At 48.4% G+C, this 25,603-nt stretch overlaps 1 protein-coding gene and 2 long non-coding RNA genes across 13 annotated transcripts in view; 1 reads left to right on the top strand and 2 right to left on the bottom strand.

Moving 5' to 3' along the window:
• Positions 1-25,603, top strand: part of Stn1 (STN1 subunit of CST complex) — a 33,895-nt gene extending 8,292 nt beyond the window's left edge. For 3 of the 11 annotated variants that reach the window (XM_087551113.1, XM_087551102.1, NM_001437569.1), the window contains 7 exon segments: positions 3,598-3,666; positions 10,869-11,036; positions 11,883-12,006; positions 14,025-14,193; positions 17,509-17,628; positions 19,968-20,040; positions 25,334-25,603. In XM_087551113.1, coding sequence (XP_087407239.1) covers positions 3,598-3,666; positions 10,869-11,036; positions 11,883-12,006; positions 14,025-14,193; positions 17,509-17,628; positions 19,968-20,040; positions 25,334-25,491 — 881 coding nt within the window. In that variant the 3' untranslated portion in view covers positions 25,492-25,603. 11 annotated transcript variants of the gene reach the window in all.
• On the bottom strand, positions 4,322-10,868 carry LOC120100048 (uncharacterized). The gene is made up of 3 exons (XR_015653500.1): positions 10,765-10,868; positions 5,594-6,020; positions 4,322-5,514 (listed from the first exon to the last, which is right to left on the bottom strand). It is a non-coding gene; the product is annotated as an uncharacterized LOC120100048 (long non-coding RNA).
• On the bottom strand, positions 21,983-23,538 carry LOC134485242 (uncharacterized). The gene is made up of 2 exons (XR_015653498.1): positions 23,141-23,538; positions 21,983-22,133 (listed from the first exon to the last, which is right to left on the bottom strand). It is a non-coding gene; the product is annotated as an uncharacterized LOC134485242 (long non-coding RNA).

Raw genomic sequence — 25,603 nt, 5'->3', positions numbered from 1 at the left:
TTCATCGGTCACATCACTACACGGGTCGAGCAGCTCCAAGACTATGGGGAAGAAACCAGGAAGGACATTCAGGGGGTACACCTGAATTGCAGACCTTTGCTCTGACTGACCCGATCACTTGTGTGGCGTTGCCTGCAGTGTGCTTTCTTGCTGTATGTGAGGAAAGGTAGAAGTTGACCTTTATGTCCAAGAGCATTTGATTGACACTGCCAGGATTGCTGTATCTCCACCTGTACCTGTTTTCCCTTTTGAGATGAGAGCTCGCTCTCTCTCTCTCTCTCTCTCTCTCTCTCTCTCTCCCTTCCCTACCTCCCCCCTTCCTCTTCCTCTCTCTCTGTTGTTAAATCTTGCCATCCCTCTCCTGACTCTTTGCTTTATTTATTTATTTATTTATTTTTGGTTCTTTTTTTCCGGAGCTGGGGACCGAACCCAGGGCCTTGCGCTTCCTAAGTAAGCGCTCTACCACTGAGCTAAATCCCCAGCCCCTCTTTGCTTTATTTTACCAAAGATGTTGGTCCTCGTTTTCTCCGACAACTCAGCAAGCATGCGCAGTGCTCCTCCAGCATGCCCAGCTGTGGGCATGCGCATTGTGTGTGATACGATACTCTGCTGTTCTCTGTGCCCCGTGATAACATAATCTTGTCTTTCAGTTACAAAGCACGTTTCACATTCATCGTTCCATATTATTCTCCCTGTTTTCTTTAGAAATAGTTATGGAAATACTATTAATAGAAAATGGACAACTATTCCCATTTTGCAGGTGAGGAAACTGACTCACTCAGCTCTCTCAAGGCTGTGTTGAGATAGGCTGATGAGCCCATTTGACTGCTAACTGGTCCCAGCATGCTGTGCTGTCAGCATAGAGCTCAAAATAGCTTTCTCCAGGCTCCCAAACCCAGTCATCTGGAGTTAATGTTTTCAGATCAAATAAGAGACCGTTGGGGACTTCAGTTCTGGCCCTAGAATTGGATCTGATCTGCCTTGTGACATAAATGCCCTTCATGTAACTCACTTTCCCACTGTGGAAGCGTTTCAGATGTGTTTGGCTCTTCCCTAAGAAGACTTTCCCTCCAAGTGGGTGTCGTGAGAGCATGACACATCTGTGGGCTGCAGGAAGGCAGCCGTGTGGAAGTAATTAGGAGCAGAAAGGCTGTCTGCACTTAGTTCTTGTGTGGCCAGCTGAAACAGAGAGCCACTTACCTCCTGCTGGATCTACAGGCCTAGAGTGGCTCTCCCTCCTGTGCCTGCTCCCTGACTCACTGCAGGTGTGGACTGTGTCTCCGCCCACGCTGACTCCTAGTGTCACCAGAGGGAAGGATGTGGTCTGGCTTTGTAATGGGTCTCCTCTCCTCAGTCACTCAGCAGCAGGCCTCAGGAACTGCTTCATGCTCTGCAGAGAGGCCAGAGAAGTCAGGGCCTGGTGGCATCGCCCCTAGTTTACAGAGCCCTTGGCAGCAGCTTGAGCTCTCGTGTGGTTCTAAAGATGCTCAGGTTAGACCTGGATAGCCTCACGTGCCCTAGAACAAGTGTTTACTCATTTGCTGCTAGTCTTGCTTCCAATCTAAACACTTCCAGCCAGATGCAATGGTTCCCGCCTGTAATCCCTAGTGCAGCGGAGGTGAAGGATTCCTGCATGGTTGAAGCCAGCCAGGGCTAGGTAGTGAGTCCCAGCCAGCTATGGAGTTAGTCTCTTCATTTTTGAAATCTACCTGACAGTTAATGTTCACATTGAATGAAGGCTTTTTCTTCCATACTTCAAAGGGTCTACTATTAGCATTTAGCGTGTTAAAATAGTTTCTGTGGAAGTGTACTGTTTCATTTTTATACATGTAAGGTTTAGAAGGTATATGCAATTTGTGTTTTACAGAGCAACATGTGTACCTTTCAACATTGAGGACCTAGGTCCTGTCCTAACACGTTAATCTCATGTACTACATTATTACAATTCAGTTAACCAGCTGCAGACTCATGAACATTTACGGTTTTCCCATTTTCAATGTTATAAGCACGCACTTCAGTGAGCAACCTTATCCTAACTATAGATATCTGTGCACTTGTTCTGGTTTTCTCTGTGGAATTCACTAGAAGGACTCGTCAAGTCCAAGGGTGCATGTGTGCGCTTGCTGTTTAGAAATGAGCTGCTGACTTCACTTCCTCCAGTAGCCAATGAGGGTATCAGTATTTTGTTGTGTGGTTTTGTATTGTCTCCCCAGTACAAAAAAACCCAGGACCCAGGATGCTACTCGATAAGTGCTGTACAACTGAGCCCTGTCCTAGCCCTGGCTACCAGTGTTTAACCTGTCAATTTAGCAGCTGAGAGATTATGTAATCTTGATTTTTTCATGGCAGCTAGTGGGTTTAGCACATGCGTATTTCTCGCTGACCACTACACATTTCCCACGCATCGCATATCCCTTTTCCTTGGTACTGCTTCTCTTGGGCTTGGTCTTTCTCACTAGTTCCTAGGAGCTCTTTGTATATTAAAGCAGTAACCATATATTGGAAAAGTTGCTGTTATTGGTTTAGGCTACCAAATGTATCAAACTTTTTTAAATGAGTTACAATTTTCAGATTCTGCTTTAGAAAGTCTAAATCCAGAGCCGGAAGACCAATGTCTTCTTCTCACTTTATGTTAACAAATAAACTTATATTTACTATAGAGAATAATCCTCTTTCTGCCGAAATTTAATCCAACAATAAAACATTTTCCCTTATATTCTATATTACATGGGCCTTCGGCCTTTACCACAGTCTGCTGTTTCGTTTCATTTGTTTTGTTTTGTTTCAGTTATGAGGCCCACTACTCTGTGCTTAGCAAGCTATGTTTGGAGGTTGTCAGAATTCAGACAGAGAGAAAACCCTGTCTTCTCTCAGCAGACATCTTCAAGTTCCTCCATAATCACAGATCCAAGTCTCATGGAAACTGATTTTTTTTTCCTTTTGGTGCTATAAATAAAGCAAGGCAGAGCAGTTCTATTTTTGTGGCCAGGGTATAATTATTTTCTGTTAGGAAAATAAAGCCAAGTCCTGTGATGAGCTTGATGCCCTCCCTTAGATCCCTGCAGAGGTGAGGACTGGGCTGAGACCTTTTTACAGAGAACCCCTGGGCCAAACGATGTGGGCCACTCTGCTCGGGGAATGAGCTAGCTAACAGAAGAAGAAATGACAGAAGTTGGATCCAGAGTGCCAGTGCCACAGACCACAGGCCACATGGCGCTTCCTTGTTTGAGAGAAAGAGAGAAGAAAGTTATAGATGTGGGCACTCACTCGGGTTGTTTTGCATCTAACATTACCCACTGTTACCAGAGTAGATATGATTCGTGACTGCCATAGAGGTAGCCTGAGGGAAACCTTGGATGTATCCATTGGACTCATGTGTGACATGCTCACAGGTAAGCCGTTCATGCTGGTGTGTGGCGAAAGGTTGCTTCTACAGACAGGGAGCCTTCTTTAAGGGGGTTGCTCCTCTGGGCTGTTGAGGCTGTCATCTTTCGGTGTGGCTGAATGCAGTGATGGCATGTGAATTCCAAGTCTGGAATGAGACAGGAATTCCAGTCGTAGCCAAGTCTCTCACCTCCCTTGCTGCTTCTCTTTCAGTGGATGACGCCACAGGGGTTATAAACTGTGTGTGCTGGAAAAGGCCAAGCAATGCCGAGTCTTCATCAGGTAATTATGTCTGCCATGGCTTTGATCTCATGCACGACAGCTCTCAAACAGCAGTCAGGGTTTGCACATTAAGCTGCTGCTGGGCTGCATTGGTGGCCCTGGCACCTTGTCCTTGTACTAACGAAGGGCAATTGCCTCTCTTCTACCTCCCTGGTCCTCATCGTCTCTAAACCCAGGGCTTGAGAAAGGCTTTCTGGAAGTTTCTGTAGTATAGTTTTTACCTCACCTATTGTTCTGCAAGCCAAGATGTTGTAGCCTTATGGCCCATCAGGTCAGAATTCTTGAGCAAAGATTTTGAAGATTGCTCCTCCCACTAATGTCTCTGTTACCATAATCCAGATTTTCTGAAAACTCTTAATTATTCAAATATATAGCAAGGATTTAAAGCTTGTTAAGGTAGGATTCCCTTGGAAGTTAGCTGCCAAGCAATATAAATTTTAAAATTATACTTTGAACATATTGACTAACTGAAGCATTTGGAATTATGTGAATATATGTCTGATGCTTGGTGTGCGTGTGTGTGTGTGTGTGTGTGTGTGTGTGTGTGTGTGTGTGTGTGTGTTAGTGCTGCTAGGGGTAACATCTAGGGCCTTAAACATACTAGGCAAGTATTCCATCAGGGATTAACAGTCCCAGCCCTCTTGGGTAATTTTTTAAAGTTTATTTACTTTATTTTATATGTATGGGTGTTGTACTTGGATGTATACCTGTGTAGCATATGTGTGCAAGGCCTACAGAAGCCAGAAGAGGGTGTTGGATCCCCTAGACTGGAGTTACAAAGGGTTGTAAGCCACCATGTTGGTGCTTGGAACCCAACCTGGGTCATCGTCAAGGGCAGAAAGTGCTCTGAACCACTGAACCTTGCCTCCAGCCCTTTAAGTAACCTTTAAAGTTTCCATGTTCGGTTCCCAGCCCTCACATAGGCTCTCAGCTCTCCATGACTCAGCTCCAGGCAATCCAAACCCCTCTTCTGGTTTCCTCAGACGCCGGGCGTGCATGTACATACAGATGCGTTCAGGCAAAACAGTACATCTAACAGTTAATTTTTTAAAAAATTAAACCAAGTTCATAATTACTGATAGGGCGTTATGCAGTGCCAGCGTTCCTTTCAGGCTCTTAAAAGTCACAGACACCAGCACTGTCTTTGGTTCTGTTGTTACCAGAAGAATGAGGCGTCCATGCACGACTATCAAGTTTCTCGATCCAGTGCCTCTCCCCCGGTCTGTTGGTTCATGCTGGATGCCGCAGGGACGCTATGTGCTCAGGAGCTCTCCTCATTTTTCACCATATTTTGTGTCAGAATCACGACTTCCCTTTGGCTGCACTGGCCAGTGGGTGCTCATTTGTTTACTTTCTGATACTTAGGGTTACCTGTGTAATCTTAGCTTGCCTGTTCCTAATGTGGCAACATCTAAGTTGGAGGCTCTGCTTTGCTTAGAAGGCAGGAAATAAAGCTGTGAGACAGTCAGCTCTGTGTGGTCTGGGCGACGTATCCTAGTCTGTGCTTAGGTTAACTACTTTTCCAATCACTGTGACAGAATACCTGATAAAGGAACTTTTCCGGGGGCTAAGTCGGGTAGATCACACTGGCTGGCCTGAACTCACTATGCCAGCCTTAAACTCAGAGATCTACCTGCCTCTGCCTTCCGATTGCTAGGGTTAAATGCACATGCCACCATGCCCGGCTGTCAGAAGGAGCATGGTGTTTCTGCTCATAGTTTGTCAGGGAAGGCATGGAGGCAGGCGAGTGATGTATGTGGTCACCCTACATGCACAGGAAGCAGAGGAAGATGAATGCCACTGTCCACCGCTTTCTCCTTCTGTCTATCTGCAGGCGGGGATCGCAGCCTGTGGAGTAAACAGCTCAGATTCAGGGTGGGTGATTTCATCTCATTAATTCTCTCTGGAGACATCCTCACAGACGTACCCAGAGTGTGTTTCCATGGTGATTCTAGATCCAGTCTAGTTGACAGTGAAGACCGATCATCACAGAACTGTTCCACAGAATACTCTAGTAGTTTATGGCAGTTTGTCTGTCGGGCCTGGAGGTTGGGAAAGCCAAAGTACCTGCAGGCTCTGATGCTTGGTGAAGGCCAATCTCCACCTCCAAGATGGCTCCTTGAGCGTTGCTCCCTCCAGAGTGTTCCTCTCATGGCCAAAGAGCAAACAGAGAGAAGCCCTGTGCACTCTCATGGTAGCATTGACTCATTCACACTGTCCTGCTCTGAATACCTCCTGTTCAGTCCCACCCCCTAACGCTGTTGCGTTTTGGCTAAGGTCTAGATCAAAGTCTCCCGGAGGTCTGTGTAAAGACTTGGTCTCCAGGGTTGGCAGGAGTGGATGATCTTGTGGACCTGTAAGAGATGGGAACTAATGTGAGGTCCTGTGTCATTGAGGACATGCCATCAAAGAGAATTATGGTACCCTGCCTTAGTCTCTTTTTGCTGCCTGGCTTGGACACGTGCTCCTGCTATGACAAGCCTCTCTCTGCAAACCAGAGAGACTGCCTGACCTTGGACTTGTGCGCCCAGACCTATGAGCCAAATGCAGCTCTCGGTTTCATAAGGAGTCTGTTATTCACTCCCAGGACGGAGCACTGGCGAGCACAGTTAGTTCACTCCCAGGACGGAGCACTGGCGAGCACAGTTTGGACTCACTTCCCAGCACATAGGACTTGAAGTGTAAAGAAGCATGCAAACCACGGCAGCGTCAGGCGTCATTTGCAGATTTATAGCTTTACTCACAACCTTAATCTGAAGGTGGAGTTTGTCTAGCCACACCTGAGTTAGGTGGAGGGTGAACAAACTTCTATAAAGAGACAGACGTGTGTATTTTCTGTTTATGGATGTGATCTGCCTTAGCTGCTTGACACTGCCATTTTAGGACAGAGTGGGCCGTGGATGATGCATGGGACAGTCAGGCATGGCTCTGTCCCAGTAAAACTCTAGACAGGTTACAGATTGCTTTGTTCTGTGGTCTAGATATTGGTTTTATTTTCTAAATTAACTCCATTGTGTCTCGGACAGGGTCTCACTATGTGGCCCAAGCTCAGTGATCCTCTTTGCTTCTGCCTCCCCGATGCTGGGATCAGAAGTGTGGGCCACCACGTCCAGGCTAGTTCACTGCTTCTAAAGAAGTGGCATAGAGCACTGTGGCACTCCTCCACTTAGTAACAGCAGTGCTTTAGATCAGCACAATGGGTGTTAGTACTGCACACGCCAAGAGGAAGAAAGATGTCTTAAATGTCCGAAAGCAGGCGAACCGGTGAGCAGTCTTCATTTAAAGCTGCTTTGCAAATATAAAGAAAATGGCTACTTTCCAGAGGAAGCCTAGGGAGGGCCCTTGTCGTGTTACCTGTGACGTGGTATTTTAATTGCTCCTACCTCGTTCATTCTTTCCTTTTAATTTAATTGCCCAAAGCTTAAAGGCTTTCATTAGAAGGGGACCAAAAAAGATCATTTTTAAAAAACAGAATTCAGTGTGAGTCCAAATCATGTTCCAACCAATTAAGTAAAAACCATAATGTAAAACCCCACGGACCTGACACTGACTATACTATTCACACTTAGCTTATGAGCAAAGTCAAGAGAGGTCGGCCCTCACCATCACAATGTTAAAGGGGATTTATCTCAGGACGGAATAGACTTCTAAAATTAAGCTCTGTCAGGCTCCAGCTGTCTCATTACACTCACTAAGTACACGCCAGAGCCTTCTTCACCAACTTGGCTAACTCTTTAAATGAAATCGAGGCCTCTCTCTGAGATCAGCTGTCAACCTGATACCGTCAGTGGTGCCCCTAGGAGCTCTCAGCGTCTGCTATGGTGTCTGCATAGCGGTAGTGGGGTTGTAAACACCCCAACGTCCTGAGTGAGTACACAAGGGCTGGGGGTACGAAGGGAGGGAAGAGAGGGCCTGGAGGTAGAAGGTGGGAGAACAGCCTTTAAAACTGATAAGCAGCGAGCTAAGAGCAGCCATTGCCCTGCATCTTGGTTCCCAGGTATCGGCCACCGCATGCTCGGCTCTTCGTGCTTCCTCTGTTGCTATGGACAGCAGATGTGCATCAGTGCTGCTACACATTACAAAACCATGGCTGTCAGAGTTGTAGGTGGTCAGAAAGCAGAAAATTTGAGCAAAAGACCAAATCAAAAATCCCTCTATTAGGAAACCCTACTGAGACAAACCGGAGCTGCAGGAAATACAGCAGCAGTTAACAAATGTCTCGCAGGTAGAGAATTATATCTGGAAAGAGTTGGCCATAAATCCTCCTGTCCTGCAGCTTACAAAAGGAACCTGAAGAAGGCACATTGTGTATCTGTCCTAATAAACACGCTATGCTCCAGAAACTCCCAGCTGCTGGATTACTAAAATCAGGGTAATATGAGGCGTGAATTAAAAAAAAAAATCAAGATATTTTTTAAACTTATGCAAGAGAATGAAATAAAATAAATAGACAATGTGTGTGATAAGCATCATGGGCACAGTTTGCTTGACGTTTAATGAAACTAACAGTGTGGACTCATCAGCCAAGAAACACAGAGTTTGTCAGTCTCTCATACAAACAGCCAGCTCAGTGTCTGGGACAAACCAGTAATCCCAGTATTTGGGAGGTAGAGGCAGTGAGAGTCCCCAAAGAAGAGAAGAGGAGAGGAGAGGAGAGGAGAGGAGAGGAGAGGAGAGAAGAGAAGAGAAGTTACCTAGAGAGCTCAGTCATTTTCTGTCACAAACAGCACAGAGTTGTCACTCCCTCTGTCCACAGTTGAGTCATGCACAGCAGCCGTGTGTGTGTGTGTGTGTGTGTGGTGTGTGTGTGTGTGGTGGGGGGGGTGTGTGGTGGTGTGGGGTGTGTGTGTGGTGTGTGTGTGTGTGTGGTGTGTGTGTGTATGGTGTGTGTGTGGGGGTGTGTGGTGGTGGTGTGTGTGTGTGTGTGTGTGTGTGAGCAGTAGTATTTGTAGACTGCCATTCTCATTTCTTTGATTCATTGAGTTGAGGAGAAAGGGACATCAGAGTGGAGAAGCATTGTACATGGGGAGGTGTCACAACAGCGAGAACCTAGCCGAGATACAAATTGGGTTTCTCTGGCTCCGGGAGCCAAATGCTACCCTCCACCTGCCTATTCAGTGATAAAAATCAAACTCAGAAGCCATCCAAAGGGGAGGACTGTGCAGCCAGGCGACCGGCCCACCCGCCGTGTTAGCATGACAGGGCGTTCTATGCTAGGAGCTGCCGATCGGCTCTCAGCACTCCAAAAGCTGAAGTAGAGGTTCGAGGCCATCTGGGGTTGCATAACAAAACCACATTTCAGAAACCAAAGCGATAACAAAGCGCACAGTCATGCAGCTTCTGTGGCCACATCTGTGTTTGGAATTACAGTAGGCAGAAGCACAGAGCAGTCTAATGAGCCACTCTGACTACAGAAGATGGCCATCTCTGGGGCAGGCGATGCAGAGTGTGGGTAATTACGGTCTCTGCAGCCAGATATTGCAGTTCAAACAGCAGCCTTTCTTCTTTTGAAAGAAGACTCTGACTTTGGAATGGCTGCTTGACCTCTCTGTGACCAAGTTTCTCATCTCTGAAGTGGCGCTCCAGATGGAGCAACTGTGAGGGCTGGATCACCTGCACATTATAAAGTCCCTAGAAGAACATCTATGTGCCCAGTGTCCAGGGTTCTACCCACCTCGTCCTTTCTTATTTCATACAACTTAGAAGTAAAAGCTAGGTGGAGGTAATTCAGGGTTGAATGTACATTAGCTTCTTTTCACCATGAGGTGATGGTTAAAGACAGGAGGAGAGTCCACACGTGGGAGGGAAAAGGGTTATTCTAGTCCCTTCGACACTGATGGGTGGGACGAAGCCTGCACAAATACTTTTGTTATTATTGTTTTGAAACAGGACCTCACTGCACTGCAGACTAGCCAGGAGCTCACCATCCTCCCCGATGTCATCTTGAGTAGCTGGGGTTACTGACATAGACTACCACCCAGGCCTCCACATCCATAGGCAGGCCTGGCAGTGCAGTCCTAAGTTCTACCTACCTGGGAAACTGAGGCAGGTGGAACATGAATTCCGAGTCTGAAGAGATGGCTCAGCAGTTAAGAGCTCTTGCTGCTCTTCCAGAGAACCTGAGTTCAGTTCCCAACACCTCTGGCCTCTGTAGTTGTCCGCATGTTCATGCACATAACCTCACACAGACACATGCATAATTTTGGTTGTGAACCTAGCCTTTAATGGCTGAGCCATCTCTCTAGCCCGTGACATGTGCATAATTAAAAATAAAATAAATCTATGCTTTTAAAAGTCTACCTGGGCTAAAGAGTGAATGAGTTCAAGGTTAGGGTAGCCTGGGCAACTCAGAGGGCGGGGGTGGGGGGTGGAGGTGCTGCTCAGCACAGTGTTGCATAGTGTGTGAGAGTCCCTGGGTTCAATCCCCAATACTGCCAAAACAATATGAAGCATTTGAAATAGAGGGCAATGTAGTGCCTTTGTCCCCAGTTGCTCAAGGCTATGGAGAGCCTTCTGCCCTGGTGATGCAGGAGTGGGAAGGGTGTCACCACCACCCTAGAGCTTGCCCACTTGGCCTCACTCCGGAGTCTTCTGCCTTTGGATACACTTCTCTCCTAGTTAGGGTTTCACTGCTGTGAACAGACACCATGACTAAGGCAACTCTTATAAGGACAACATTTAATTGGGGGCTGGCTTACAGGTTCAGAGGTTCAGTCCATTATCATCAAGGCGGGAACATGGCAGCATGCAGGCAGGCATCGTACAGGAGGAGTTAAGAATTCTACATCTCGGGGTTGGGGATTTAGCTCAGTGGTAGAGCGGTTGCCTAGGAAGCGCAAGGCCCTGGGTTCAGTCCCCAGCTCCAAAAAAAAAAAAAAAAAGAATTCTACATCTTTGTCTAAAGGCTGCTAGCAGAATGCTGACTCCCCGGCAGTTAGGACAGGGTCTTAAAGCCCACACCTACAGTGACACACCCACTCCAACAAGACCACACCTCCTAATAAATAATGCTACTCCCTGGGCCAGCATGTGCAAACCATCACGGACACTTTATGCCTCTGGGTAGAAGGTCTGAAACGGTATGAAGAGCTCTTGTACCTCATCAGGAGAGCAGGCAGGCATACTGGGTTCCTCTGACCCTCAAACTGTGTCCCCAGCACGGAAGAACCCTCGTTCCATCTCTTCTTCCCCTGTCCTGACAGACCCAGCTATTCTGAGCACTTCGAGAGAACTCAGCATGACCTCACAGCTTAAGAAACTGCAGGAGACCATTGAGCAGAAAACCAAGATCGGGATTGGGGATATCATCCGAGTCCGAGGCTACGTGCGTATGTTCCGAGAAGAGCGAGAGATCTGTGCCACCATTTATTGTAAGTGCAGCAAGTTTCTGCCAAACGAGCTGCTATTCTGGGCGTGTGCTCAGTAAATGCTTGTTTAGCTCAAAGTCAGACTCCCAAAAGGTTCACAGAAGATTTAATCCTGTTGGGGGAAATTATGTTTAGCATGCTGTTTTTAGGAAAGCAGCATTTTAAAATTTTATTTTGAAGAATGTTAATTAGAAGTGAATTGGGAAACAGTGAACTACTTGACTGGTTGGTTGGTGAGTTTGTTTGGATCGTGTCACCGTTTCTGAAGCACTTCAGCATGCTAAATGCCAGCTATTAGGGTAGAGTGTTCCACTAGTTCAAAAGGACAGGGATATCCTGAACACCATGAAGCCCACTGACTGCAATGAACATATCTGATTAGACAAGCTTAATGAAAACAGCTAGAAGTAACTCCAAATCACCTCCTTTGCACTGTGCTGGCTGGTTTTCAGCTGAAAATCTCAAAAGTAGCCAGGCATGGTGGTATATGCCTTCAACTCCAGCATCTAGGAGACAGAGAGGCAGACAGATCTTCCTGCATCTGAGGCCAGCCTGGTCTACCGAATGAGTTACAGGCTAACCAGAGCGACATAGGGGAGACCCTGTCTCAATAAGTAAATATATAAATTACAAAGGCTGTCCCAGTAGTCCATCAACATAACATACAGATTGCTGGTGACAGACCTGTCCCCACCCTAGATGTGCCTGTCACACATAGGGCATTGCCTTGTCTCTCCGGGGATGGCGGGAACTGTTCTCTGACTCTAGACTATTGTCCTAGTGGTAATTTGGACATGGAAAGACTTCTCTCAGGGTTACTCCTGTGGTCTCTCTTTCCTGGATTGTTAGATAAGGTGGACGATCCAGTGTGGAACATGCAAATTGCAAGGATGCTTGAGCTGCCAGAGCTCTACAAGAAGGTGTATGACCAGCCCTTCCGGAACCCAGCCCTAAAGGAGGAAGAGGCACTAAAGTAAGTCCCCTGTCATCACTGACAACATGATGGTCACAGGGAAGCCTGACAGTGGGAGCCACATGTTGGGGTCATCAAATATCCTCCACCTGAGTACTATGGGCTCTACCTCCCTGTGCCTCAGTTTCCTCTCCTGAAAAGTGAGAGTGACTACAGCATAGAGGTATTAGGGTTGTTGTGAAGGAAACACAAACATCGTTATTATATATCATATAATATATTATAATTGGAGTTACTAGAGGAGTGGAGAGAACACAGACAAATATTTGGATGGTGGCTGAAACTTGCTCAAGTCAGAGGAGAACTAGAAACTCAGGTCCTAGAAGCTTAGCAAACCTCCAGGTGATAACCACAGAGAAGTCTGCACTGAGGCATATCACAGTCCCCACAACAAAGGACCATGGTGCCCTGCACCATGACTCTGATCTGCATCTCCCTATCAACCGGGCGGCTGTCAGCAAGGCTGGATTTCGCTCCTACACAGAGGGGACACAAAGCCCAGGAAGAATATGAATGCACACACATTTGCTAAAATGTGAGGTAAAGAAAATGGCTTATGGCTCCCTAGAGGTTTGGGGCTGGGAGGACAGAGTGAGGTGGTGTCTTACTTAGGGTTACTGCTGCTGTGATGGAAGGCCTTGACCAGAGCAGCCTGGGGAGGAAAGGGTTCATTTAACTTATACCCTCAGCTCATCGTTCATCATCCAAGGATGTCAGGACAGGAAGTCAAACAGGGCAGAACTGGAGGCAGGAGCTGATGCAGAGGCCATGGAGGAGTGCTACCTAATATCTAGCTCATTCTCCTTATAGGAGGATGCAGGACTACCATTCCAAGGATGGCCTCACCCACAGTAGGTTGGACCCTCCCATGTCAATCACTGAGGAATTTCCCACAGGCTTGCCTGCAGCCCAGTCTTCTGGAGGCCTTTTCTCAATTGAGGTTCCCTTTCCTTAGATGACTATGGCTTGTGTCAAATTGACATAAAACTAGTCAGCATAAGGGGGCATTTTTTATTCTGTCTTTTATTTTTATTTATTTTATTGGGTTGGTGGCAGAGGGTTAGAGAGTCAGTGGTTAAAAGTACATGTCCCCCAGCGTGAGCACCTAAGTTCAGATCCCACCCTAAAGTCTGCACAGGCTGGTGGGCACTGAAGGGCATGGAAGCCAGGCAGTCAGTGGGGCTTGCCTGTCCACTTGTTTATTTCTAAAGCTAATGAGAGATCCGCTCTCAAGGGAATAGGTGGAGAGTAGTAAAGCAGGGCACCAGTGTCTTCAAGTTCTGGCATCTGCATGCGCATGTGCACACAGAATACACACACGTACAATGCATGCACGCACACAAAGACAGCATACACAGGCCACACATATACACAGTGTGCACGCACAGTGCGCATGCACGCACACACAGCACATACACAGCGTTGTGCACATAACACACAGTTTTTCCTCCATGGTAGAGAATGGACCAGGATCAGACGAGCTAGGCGAGTGCTCTAGCACTGAGCTGTACCCCGGCCCTCCCTTGAACTTTTCAAACGTGTAAGGATATGACTTATTCAGTAAGTCAAACAGTGCACACAGTAGATATGTATAACTTGGAAAGTACAAACTGTCTCTCAGCACTCCTGCCCAGCATTGCCAGTGTTCCCGAGTTGGTGCGGTTCCTTCCCTTTAGATGCCTGTATTCTGTGCATACATGAGCAGGAATGTCACCTAGATGTTTGGTGGGCTCTCTGCTCCCCTCACAAAAATGGCCCTCCTCCATGTTGTTCTTGACCCACTTTGTCATCTATCATGAATGTCTACCAAGTGACACAGTTCCCCCAAAGCTACACTCGGGCTCGTGTTAATCACCCTTTTGTAAAAACAGACTGCCCTCAAAAACAACAACAAATAAAACCAAGCCGAGCTGGTACAGGATGGCTCTTCCAGGCAGCTTTCGGTTTTATGTTCGAGGAAAGGGGCAAAGTGATGGGTTTTTCTGCAGGGCATTTTAAAACTTTGCCCCCTGCAGCAGTAAAGACACTTTGGATCTCGCTGGCCTCACGGCTTTGTTGAGTGAGAAAGTTAAAGAATTTCTCCAGGAGAAGAAAGTGCAAAGCTTCTACCAGAAGGAGCTGGAAATGGTGGAGCCCTTGCAGTCTCTGGCCAGTCAGCCCGTGACCCACAGCACGTGCTCGGACCAAGTAAGTCAGCACATTGGGGGGTGGCGGGGACACAGATGCATGAGTGACTGGTGTAAGAGTCACACGGGACAGACTCCAAAAGCGGAGGTCACTGATCTAGCATGTGCCGTTTCTATTCTGGAAAGGTCACTGACCACTAAGAATTTGAAATGTGCCGGACCTGCCCCTTTCTGCTCCTCGAGTAGTCACATTGCCTGTGTTTGAGGAGAAAATAACGGTAGGCTGAGGTCACAGCACGGGGTTGCCAGTACTCACTGAGGTGGGCGTCAGTCAGGCGGGGAGGTAAGAGGAGACAATATCCTCTACCCAAGAGGACGTATTGCTCAGCAAGATGATATCTGAACCAGGGTTTTTAATGGCTTGCTCCCTTTTCCTTGGAAAAGGTTAATCTATCCAGTTGTAGGAATTCAAGTAAAGGCCAAGCTGCACCCTGTCACATCTGTAACTAAAAGCGCTGAGGACCAGTGTTCCATTCCTCCTTGTACAGCCCAGTCTTGCACTCCTAGTGTTCCTGGCACACTACTTTGGGTGTTTGCTGTTTCTATGTTAGTACAAAATTAAGATTTACTGGACTTTTCAGGTTTAGGCTGTCACATGTATTACTGTTCTTGGCTCGCTGCTTTGTGTGTGACTTGTGTATTTACTTTGAAGTGAATAGTTGGCTTAGAGTCATCTTCTGACGCCTCATCTGCTCTCACTGTACTTGCCCCTCAGTGTCTCCACAGATCTGTATCATTGCTGGCCCTGGGGCATCCCTGTCTGGTGTCACCGGTACTCAGCCTTCCTGCCCTCTGTTCCATCCATGTCTGTGATGTCACTGCCACTCGTTCCTTGCAGTCCTCACCCCGTTACATCCCAGCCTGTGATGTCACTGGCACATAGTGTGCTTTTTTTTCCCACCTGTTCTAGCAGAATTAAAGAGCTGTGCTAGCAGAGACCCTGTCTGCGTGTTCTGTGCTCTCTACATGGGACTGCATAAAGCAGCTCTGGTTCTTTGTTACTGAAAGGAATGAAGATTTGGTTTTGGTTTTTGCTTTTTCTTTAATTCGGTGGTCCTAGAGAGCGACAGGCATGTTTCCTCCCCATCCTCTCCCAGAGCATGACTTTGGCCAAATGCTGCGCTTCTATTGACAGTGGTGGGTGCCTCCCTTCTTTTTTTTTTTTTTTTTTTTTTTTTTTTTTTTTGGTTCTTTTTTTCGGAGCTGGGGACCGAACCCAGGGCCTTGCGCTTCCTAGGTAAGCGCTCTACCACTGAGCTAAATCCCCAGCCCCGGGTGCCTCCCTTCTTGTTACCCACATGGGGTGCACTACTGGCTTAGGAGACCTCAGTTTTCAGTGAACAGTGGCAAATCTTTCTCTTCTTTCTGTACATAGAGATTTGCTAGCATCTAAAAGCTTGCATTCCTCCTACCAAGGATGAGCTCACCGCATAACCAGGCTCTGTCCTGCAGCTGCCATGATATTTCTCCAGTCTTCTCCCGTCAGCGCCAGGCTGCTCCCAGTGTCCTGACTTTTCTGTATGCTATAGGTGGGACAGGTTCCATCTCACGGGCCAGCCCCTCTCCACCCTTGCTTCCTGGATTTGTTCACACACCTAATACTTCTTCCTGGCAACAGGCTGTGTGCCCAGTGACCCAGGACTTCATACAGGGAGTGAGGGATAGCGTTTCAGAAACACCCGGGTGGAGAAGGTTGTGGCTGGGAACTTTGTTCTTTGCCAAGGTTACCTCTAGACTGCCTCGGCCTCCAACTGCCCACTTCCCTTTGGCCTTCTTTCCATTTCATCATTTAGAAGAAACTCAGAGCCAAACTGACCGTCCTAGGCCTTCTGGCACCTCTCTGAGTATTTTTAGTAAAATCTCCTTGTCTTCTCTTCCCTTTTTCATTTCCTTTGAAAACATTTTAGATTGGTGTGTAGGTGTGTGCATGAGCGTGTGTGTGCACGAGGTTGAAAACTATTTACAAGTTCCATACTTCTGCCACTGGGAGCCCACTGGTCAAACCCAGACCACCAGAGGTGGCCACAGGTGCCTTTCCTGGATGCTAGCGCCTTTTTATCTTTTCTATTGAGACATGGTCTGACTCAGTTCACGCTGTCCTGGAACTTGCTACAAATCCCAGGCTAGCCTCAAATTCACGGTCCTTCTGCCTCAGCCTCTCATGTTTAGGACTTTATGTATGTATGCCCAGCTCTGAGGAAACATTAGTAAGTAATGAAGCCCACCTTCATGTTAAGTCATGATGGCCACAATTAGCTAGAAAAACGTCAGGACTGCCTCAGGTAGAGTGTTCTATGGCGAAGTTTTGACATGGTATCTTTTTGGAAAAGCTTAGAGCAGAAAATTGTTCCTGTGCAGTGTATTTAAAAAGAAACTGATATGGTGCTGTATTTGTTTCTCTTTGAAAACGATTTCTTCCATCAATTATGAATCAGTTGGTCAAATTGCCCTGCTTGGGATGTCAGTGTCCCTCAATTGAATCCCACTTAATAGTGCCCTGGGAGACTGCAGATGCTTGGGCGATGCAGAAACCTGAGAGCCCTGGGCGCCCTGTTATCATCACTCATGAATGCTCCCTTCCCAGTCTCTCCCTTTCTTCTGATTTCTGTCTAACGTCACCTTTCTGAGCAAACCCAGGAACACGATAAGCAGATCTTCCAGAGCCATTGTTTCTCTGACAGCTAGATGAATGCTGACTGGTTTGGGAGTGTAGGTTATATTTACTTCAGGAAGCCACCCAGTTACTGGCCTGAGCACCAAGCTGCTTCAGTCTGTGAGCAATTTTGGCTTCCTGAATCCTGAGTGTCTGTCTTTGTTCTTTTGAAAATGGCAAGCGAAACATAGAACTCGGTCCCAGAAGCTGCTGGCTTTTCAGAAGAGACCCCCAGAGTCCTTGCTCTCAGGACTGTGGCTTTTAGAACAGGCTAGGAAGCACATCCTGAGGCCACACGAGGCAGTCATGTCTGGAAAGGATACTTCCCATATTGTTTGTAGTCACTGGGAGCTGAGCTGCAGTTGCCTTTGCTCCCCCTGACTGCATGTGCTTTCCCTGCTGACCCTGCCTTCCAGAGGAGGGAGCTGATGCTCATGTGAAAGATCACCCATCAAAACTGAAGCACAGCACGGTTATCCAGTGTGACCCCCAGAGCAGACTTCCAGCCCTGCCTAGATACCGGCCTGCTCAACTGACACATGCCTAGATTGTGTTGTCTCAGCACAGGGAAAGCCTGTTGGGTGAATTCATAAACCAGTCAGTCTTGGGAGTCAGTCGCAGGAGATGGAAGGTAAAACTTACTTCTTTTTCTTCCCTGTGCAGGTGGAGTTAAAGAACGACGCCGCTTCTGACATACACAGTGTGTTTAAGAATGCTCTGCACCTGCTTCAGGAAAAGGGGTTCGTGTTCCAGAGAGACGGTGGCTCCGATAAGCTGTACTATGTAAGACACCTGCAGCCTAGTTTGTCCTCATGGCTTCCATTGCAAGTACAGTTAGGCTTAGGAATAGTACTTGTGTCTAAGATAGTCAGTCAGAGTGAAAGCTACCTCTTACCCTTTCGCAATGTAACCACATCTCCGCTCTTGTGAAACAGTCTTACTCTGTAAACCCAGGCTGACCTTGAACTCCTAATCTGCTGACTCCACCTACTCCTGATCCTTGCTGCCTCTTGAAACCTAGTGTCCTTCTAAATATTTAAGTACATTGACATATATATAAATTGCAAGCAGTCCCCCCCCCTTTTTTTTGTCTTATTTAAAGAAGGAAGGAAGGAAGGAAGGGAAGGAGGGCAAATGAGTTATTTTCTAATTGAGAAACCCTCACCCTCAGAACCTGTGGTCCAGATGATGCTGCACTGAGAACTGTCCTGTGCACCACAGAGTGTTGACCAGCATCCCAGGCCTCTCTCACTAAATGCCCTAGCATCTCGCATACTGTGACAATCAGAAATGCCTTTGGGCATCCCCAGATGTCCCCCTGCTGTGAAGAGTGCTCAGCATGGCTTTCAGTGCCTTTGTGTCCCATCACCTACAAGTCTGCCTCACTCTCTCTGACCAGGAGTATTTACCAGAACTTTCTAGCCATTCCTTTATGACGGACACTATGGTGCTGTATAACTTTTGCTGTCACCAATAGTGTTTCCTGGCCCTATCGTGTGGCTATCTGTGTGAATTTGTGTTGGTATTTCCAAGAATGGCTCAAGCAGGAGAATGTCAGGCGCAAAGGACACTTAGTCAAAGCTTTTGGCTACATTCCAGCCAGCCTCCATGAAGGCCTTGCCTGGCAGCCTCCCTTTGGAGAACGGGCTCAGCTGCTTGTTAGCCTCTTGCTGTACCGCATACCTTAGATACTGTAGGCAGTAAGCTGAGAGCAGGCCCGCCGTGCCCACGGCAAAGAAGTGGCTTCAGAGTAAGATGGGTCCTGGAGACAGACTGCTGGGCCTGACTGCTTGCAGACTCACCAGAGGTCTACTTGGCAGGTCATTTCCTCTTGGGAGAGGCTTGCTTTTATTTATTTAAGTAGGAGGGGTTTCCCGTGGTATCTAGAGGTAAGCCAGCATAACATGAGTGCTGTCCACTCACCCTGGGATGGGAGGCCAAGCAGGACTTGGTGACCGTTGTCACACTAGGCAGGGAAGCCAAGCTGGAGTCCTCTTAGGGATCTGTGCCTCCTCCTACCCTGGGTTGGCTTCTATGAGGGTCTGTGGAGAGCAGCCCTTCCTGGGAAGCAGCCAGGGCCACTGCAGCTGCCCAGGGGCGAGGTGTGGCAGGGCTCGGCACTTCCTCCTGTGAATCAGCAAGAGCTGAGGGATCAAACAGGGGTAGGTCCCATGCCCCCTTCTGTGGCTAACCCTCCCTTCTACTCATCCCCGGTTTGTGGGTTTCCTCTCTCCTGAAGCCCCGCTGGGGACATAGTTGCAGCATGCCCATAGTTCTGTCTGCACTCTCGGTTTACCTTCATACTAGTCTTGTGAGTCGATAGTCATCAGGTCTCGGGCGGCCATGGACTGTCTCTACCACCCAGCTCTTCCCTGGTGATTCCAGGCTTGGGCTCTTCCTCCTTCCTTCCTCCTCTCTCCTTTTACATACTCATCCCTTCCTTCCCTCTTCCCTTCTCTTCCTCCCTCCCTCTCCTCTTCCTTTGGTTGCCCTCCCCTCCCTCTCTCCCTCTTCTCTGCCTCTCTTCCCTCTCCTGCCTTCTCTCTTCTCTCTTGTTATTAGATTTCCTGCTGGAGCTGAGGGTGAAACCTGCTGCTAGTTGAGAAACATGGCTGTGTCTGCCACAAGAGCTGAGAGCGCATCCACAGATAAACTGGATTCTCTAGCTTGCTAACTTCCCGTGGCCATCTCTTCCTTAATTCTTCCTTGTACTTAGAAGAAGGAAAACTAAAGAAATAGAAGATAGGGGAAGGGACCGAGAGGAAGGAGGGCTGGGACAGAGGGCTGGCTCGGAGCATTTGAGCTCCTTCAAAAACAACAGGCAAGTAAGTGGAGTGTCTGTCCGAGTGGGCCACAAGTGTAGAAAAGGGCAACTGCCCCTCCAAGGCACAACATTCCAGCTGTATTTCCCCTCTGGCCCTAAGGAACCAGCTCCTGAGAGCTGCAGGAAGTTACCAAGCATCGAATCACATCGGTGGGGGAGGGCACTGGGGGAGGGTGTGTAGGGAAGGCTCGTGATTGTTACAGAATTTGTAGAATTGCCTCAAAGGCTGGTCTTGAATTCCGAGTGACACACTGCTGTGTTCCCAAACCACGTTTCCTCTCTGGATTCTCCTTTCTAGGTAACCAGTAAGGACAAAGACCTGCACCAGAAGATCTACCAGATCATTAAGGAAGACTGTCAGAAACCAAATCGTAAGTGTTTGGAGGTTCAGATGATGGTGAGCTGGTGCACACAGGGTTCCCTCGCAGAAGCAGACAGTGAGGATGTTCTGTACTGACTTGGGAAGGAGACAGCCAGGGCTTCTGTCCTTCCTGAGCCTCAGTTTCCTCTCCTTTAACACATGTTGCTTGGACTTTGGCTGGGCAGAGGAGTCAGCCCTGGGGTTTCTGATCCTGTGGGGACAAGCTGGAGGCTGATAGGTAAGCTTCCCTGAGATTGCCGCCACACTGAAGTGAACCACCGTGCTCGGCTCTGAGATGTGCTGCTTCTGGTCCCCAGTTTGTTATCCATGCTCACCACTGCCTTTGAACATGAACTTGACATACCCTCTCATTTCAAACATCCAGGCTCTTGCTATTAGGCAGCGTGGTTCTAGGCATCACAGCTCATGAATAATGAAATCCAGTCATCTTGGAGACTGATGCAATATACATGAAATGGCTTAGAAAATAGTATGGTTTTGTGGAGTTAGGTCGGCCCCTAGTGGCTGGACACTCAAACTACAGCTAATCTGACAAATCGCATATCAGTTCACCCTAACTACAAAGAAAACATCAGTCTTATCTTGAGTCTGTATGAACTTGTCAGTCTTCAAGGTGACCTTTCAGAGCCTAGCTTTTGCAAACATATGCCAGTAGCAAATACTTCTATCAACATGATCCTGGGAACAGAAAGGGCTGTTAGTCCTGGGTTCCCATTCTATTTTCTTTCTGGAGAAGACATTCACTCCTTTCAGACTCAGACATACTGGCTGAGTTACCAGGTAGGGCGGGGCCAGGTCATCTACCCTGTTGTTTAGGAATCAGTGAGAGCAGAACCCAATGGGGTGTGGCAACCAGAGTTTAAAGAAAGAAAGGAAGGAAGGAAGGAAGGGAGAGAGAGAGGGAGAGAGGAGGAAAGGAACCCTCAAAGCAGTCTGTGGCTTTAGTAATGAATGTTGTTTGGTCCACTCATAGCAGTGATGGAGCGGCACAAGCAGGCGTGGTAAGGTGGACCTGTAACCCCAGCCCTGGAAAGGCTGAGGCAGGAGGTCAGCCAGGGTTAACACAGCGAGGTGTGCATTCCTTCTCCCCGCTCCATACCCCTCTCTTTCTCCTTCCCCCTCATATGTGTGTGTGCGCGTGCGCGTGTGCATGCGTGTGTGTGGGTGAGAGAGAGAGAGAGAGAGAGAGAGAGAGAGAGAGAGAGAGAGAGAGAGAGATGGGGTGAGGGTGCATGGTGCATGGAAGCCGAAGGGAGACTCTAGATGCCCTCTATCCCTTTCTGTCCTATTCTCTCTCCTTTTAAATTATTTATTTACTTTCTAAATGTTGCCCTCCTTTCTGGTCCTCCCTCCAAGAGTTCTTCACCCATCCCACCTCTCCTTTGCCTCGGAGAGGGTGCTCCCCATCCCACCCCTTCACCCACCCCCACCTCACCCCTGCCCCCACATTCTCCTTCCCTGGAGCATCTAGTCTCTGCAGGATTAGGTACATCCATTCCCACTGAGGCCAGACAAGGCAGTCCTCTGCTACATATGTGCCAGGGGCCACAGCAGCCCACGTGTGCTCTTTGGTTGGCGGCTCAGTCTCTGGAGCTCCCAGGGGTCTGGTTGGTTGATGCTGTTGCTCTGCCTATGGGGTTGCCCTCCCCTCAGCTCCTTCAGTCCTTTCCCTGTTCTGTTCTCTTAAGATGGATTTGTCACTGAACCCGGAGGGAGGTTGGCAGCCAAGGTGCTCTAGCTCGTCCCCTATTCCTCCCCTCCCTCCTCATGTACACACAGTGCTGGGGTGACAGGGTCTCCTGCGGCCAAGCCTGGCTGATTTTCTGTGGCTAGTGGAGATTTGAAATCTCAGGTCCTTATGCTTCCCAAACAAGGTGCCTGCCTCTCCAGCCCACAAGACTGTCTCAAAAAGCAAAACCAATGGACATCCGTTAGTTGACAGGAAGCCTCTCTGCTGCTTTGTGAGAACCTCAGCCAGAACAATGATCCCAAATGCCACGTTTCTCCACACTGAATCCCAGGCCCCTCAGCCATGTTCTTAGGTTGACACACATTAGGACTGCAGAGCTTGTAGCCAGACACCTGTAAAGGAGAGGAAGTGGACCTGTAGCACAGTGGCAGAGGCACAGTAAGAATGACAAGTTTCCCTGCAAAGATGGCTCTGAAAGCAGCCTGATTATCAGAGTTCAGATCCCTGGAACCCACAGAGAAGTTGGGTTCCGAGGCACTCATCTGTGTTCCTAACACCCCTATAACAAAATGGGAGGCAGCTGGAAGGTTGTCCAGGAAGCTTATGGGCCAGGCCAGCTAGCCTAGAACATACCGTGCAGCAGCAGAACCAGCTCCCAAATTCATATCCACGCCACGGCGTGCGCATACGCTCGCACATACCCCAATAGACATTTAAAAGAAATAAAGAAGTGGCAGGTTTTGTATGCACTGGTTGGTCAGCTCCTGCCTAGCTAGTGAGCCTATCAGGGTGGATGGGTCTGCCACCATCTGTACGTGAGTGAGGGGTCCCTACCGGTGGTCACGGTGGGCAGGGAAGTGAACCAGGAAGAGGTGAGAATGAAAACTCGCTTCAGATTGGCATCATCAACCTGGGTCAAACCTTGGGGAGTCTGGTGCCGGGGGTTTACTGCCAGTGTATTTACACCCAGTATACTTTGGGAAAAGGTCCCCAGTACACAAGCTTTAATTACACTGACACTCAACTCGAGGCATGTGGGCTCTGGAGATGGGCCACATGCATTAGCTTCAGGGTCTCAGGAGGATCTGGCTGGCCTGCTCATACAGGGCTGTCGAGATCATTTAGGCTACTGGCCACCCCAGGTCCTGGTATGAGAGTTTGGGGGAGCCCTTGGCTACACAGATATTGAAACAGTCATTTAGACTATTAGGCATCTTTGGTCCTGGTTCGGGGAGGCCCTGGCTGTACAGGTAATGTACAAGTCATTTAGATCACTGGCCATTACTGGTCCTGGTTGTAAAAGTTTGATATGTCCTGACCCAACAGATACTGCAGATCAGAAGGCTGCTAATCACCCCCAATCCCCAGATTTCTGAATGGAAGAACAAGCTTTACATACCTCCCGTTGGAGACCTCGTGGTTTCCCTGGAGATCTGGGTGTTCAAGAACCTTTGTGCTCTGCTCCCAACACATGCAGGCCTCTAAGCTATAGGCCAATCACCTAGTTCAAATACTCCCTACATAGTGCGGGTGCAAGACCTCACAGGAACTCTCTTAGCATTGGCTGTGACCACCTGTCTCTCTGTTGTCATAACCCATGACACTGAATATAATGCATGCAGATCCTGAAAGTCAGACGGTGCAGATCTGCTCAGAGGAGCTCAGAGGCCCTCTCCACACCAGACCACTTGCAAACATACAGTTCTACTTGTCTCAAAACTCAAGGTCGGCCTATAACCTGCATTGTCCGCGCCCAGCATTGACCTCTAGTGGGCATTGGCAATTGCCTTGTGTGTGGAAAAGGGCCTCAAACTTCTGAGTCGCCGTATGCTATTCATTCCACAGTTGTCACGAGAACTCAGCCTCTTTATTTCATCATTCCTACTGGGCCTTTAGTTCCTCTCCTACCTTCCATAGAAAGTAAGTGATGGGCGGACATTTAGAAGAACTGGGGCAGAGACCACAGCAAGGGAAGTGTCTGCACTAAGCCCGCGTTGGCTCCCTGAGGACTAAGGTATTTGTCCAAAAAATGAGCAGCATGTGGCGTCAGAGAGCCGTGTTGCAGAACAGGTATAGTAGTGTCTACCTGAAGGATGTGAACAGCTGTTCACAGCACCATTGAGAGAATTCTAATTTAGGCTAGAAAGGGGTGAGAAAAGTGAGGTTCCCTTTCCTGATGGGACCGTGACTGGTAGCCCTTACCTCTAACCAGGGGTCCTGAAGGCTCGCTCTAGCTCTCTACCCCTTGGCTGAATACTGAAGCAGAAACTAGCAGTTTCAGATGGGATTTTTGAGTGGCTTTTCTCTATTACCGGTGACTTATAGGTTTACAACCCTGGACTTCAGGTTTGCGTATGGTATAGCAACAGTAAAGTATCCTAAAAAGAGTTGTACACTACAGATGTCTTTTGACTCTGACAATGTTCTCATGAGTAGAAAACTTAAGAACAAAATGTGCACATAAGTTCCCTGGAAGACTTCAGCTCTTTAGCACAGGGACGCTCTTGTGTATTCACTCTGCCCTTTTTACATCTAAAGGGTAGTGTGTAAAGTACATGTAAAGTGCAATGAGTAGGTACAGCCACTAGGGGTCACAATCTCATCTTTGTTAGCCCAGGACCTTAGGCCTTCAGAAGATCACAAGTGCTCTCTGTCCCACAACCAGGAAACAGAACTGAGCCTTTCGGGTGCTGTGACTTGCTCAAGGCTACAAAAATACATGAGGCTCAAACTGCTTCTCTGAGTGCCTTCCCCACTCAAGCCCTTTGGTTACCATGTGAACGCACATCAGCTTCAGCCGGCGTGTGCCAGGGCTGGGGCTCCGAGGAGGGCCTGGCTTTTAGTGGTGAGGTTCCACTGTGCCTTAGGATACTGTTCGTGTCAGATGTGTAGACAAAGTAAAGCGGCAACATAGTGCAGTGCACTCGTTCTTCTGTTCTGGACCACGTCAGTCAGCTTGGTGGGGAATAGAGGGTGCTAACCCGTGACTTTAGAGTTAGTGATTCCCTGATGCCATAATCCTCTGGAGGAAACCCGAAGGTCTTCAGGTTTCATCACTAGGTGCCCAGTGCTCTTAGTTCGGGGTCAAAGGGTAAAAGATTTGTAAGCTACAACTGCTGTAGGTATGACCCAGTGAAAGCCAGAAGAGGAAACATGGAGCAGGCTAACGGTAAGAATCCCTTAGCCTCACGACCCCATCAAGTCAGGATCTCTAAGAAAGACCAACTCTGCTTCGAGTCTCCAGGGGCCTCCTGGGAAGCCAGGGTTCAGTACTGTGTACCAGAGAAAAGGGTTTGTCAGGGCCATACAGCCATTAGGTCAGGGGAATACAGACTGATTGGAAGTCTTGACTGTTGAAGATCAGAGCTCTGAGAAACAGGCTGTGTCACGGAGGCATGCGTGTAGAGCCATAGGCTGTCACGGCATAGGCGTGCATGTGTGAATGTGTGAACCAGTGCACTTCAGACCTTAGAGTGAAAAGAATCACCTTGGATCGTAGTGTGGTGCATGCTGCCTCAGGAGGCCTGGAGAGGGACTGAGGAAGGCCTGGCCGTCGTGGTCACACTTAGTGTCTGCCTGCCCTTGCCCGTAGATGTGGAGAAGGGCTGCCACTTGATGCACGTCCTGAACTGCGTGCTCCTCAACCTCCGCTGGGACCTGAACAAGGCTGTGCTGCAGCAGGTGCTGGAGCTCCTGGAGGACCAGAGCGACATTGTGAGTACTGGAGACCACTACTACACGGCCTTCTGAGCAGAGCCACGGAGAGGCAGCAGGCAGCTTTACCCCAGGTTCTGCTCCCAGGCGTTGTAGAGACTTATTTGTGTATAATCCCCTAATAAAGTCTGATACAGCCACAGGAAAA

This window comes from Rattus norvegicus, chromosome 1, assembly GCF_021556685.1.
Source record: "Rattus norvegicus strain SHRSP/BbbUtx chromosome 1, alternate assembly SHRSP_T2T, whole genome shotgun sequence".
Taxonomy (NCBI): Eukaryota; Metazoa; Chordata; class Mammalia; order Rodentia; family Muridae; genus Rattus; species Rattus norvegicus.
The sequence above is the reverse complement of the archived record's forward strand: the minus strand, read 5'-3'. Positions and strand labels throughout refer to the sequence as shown.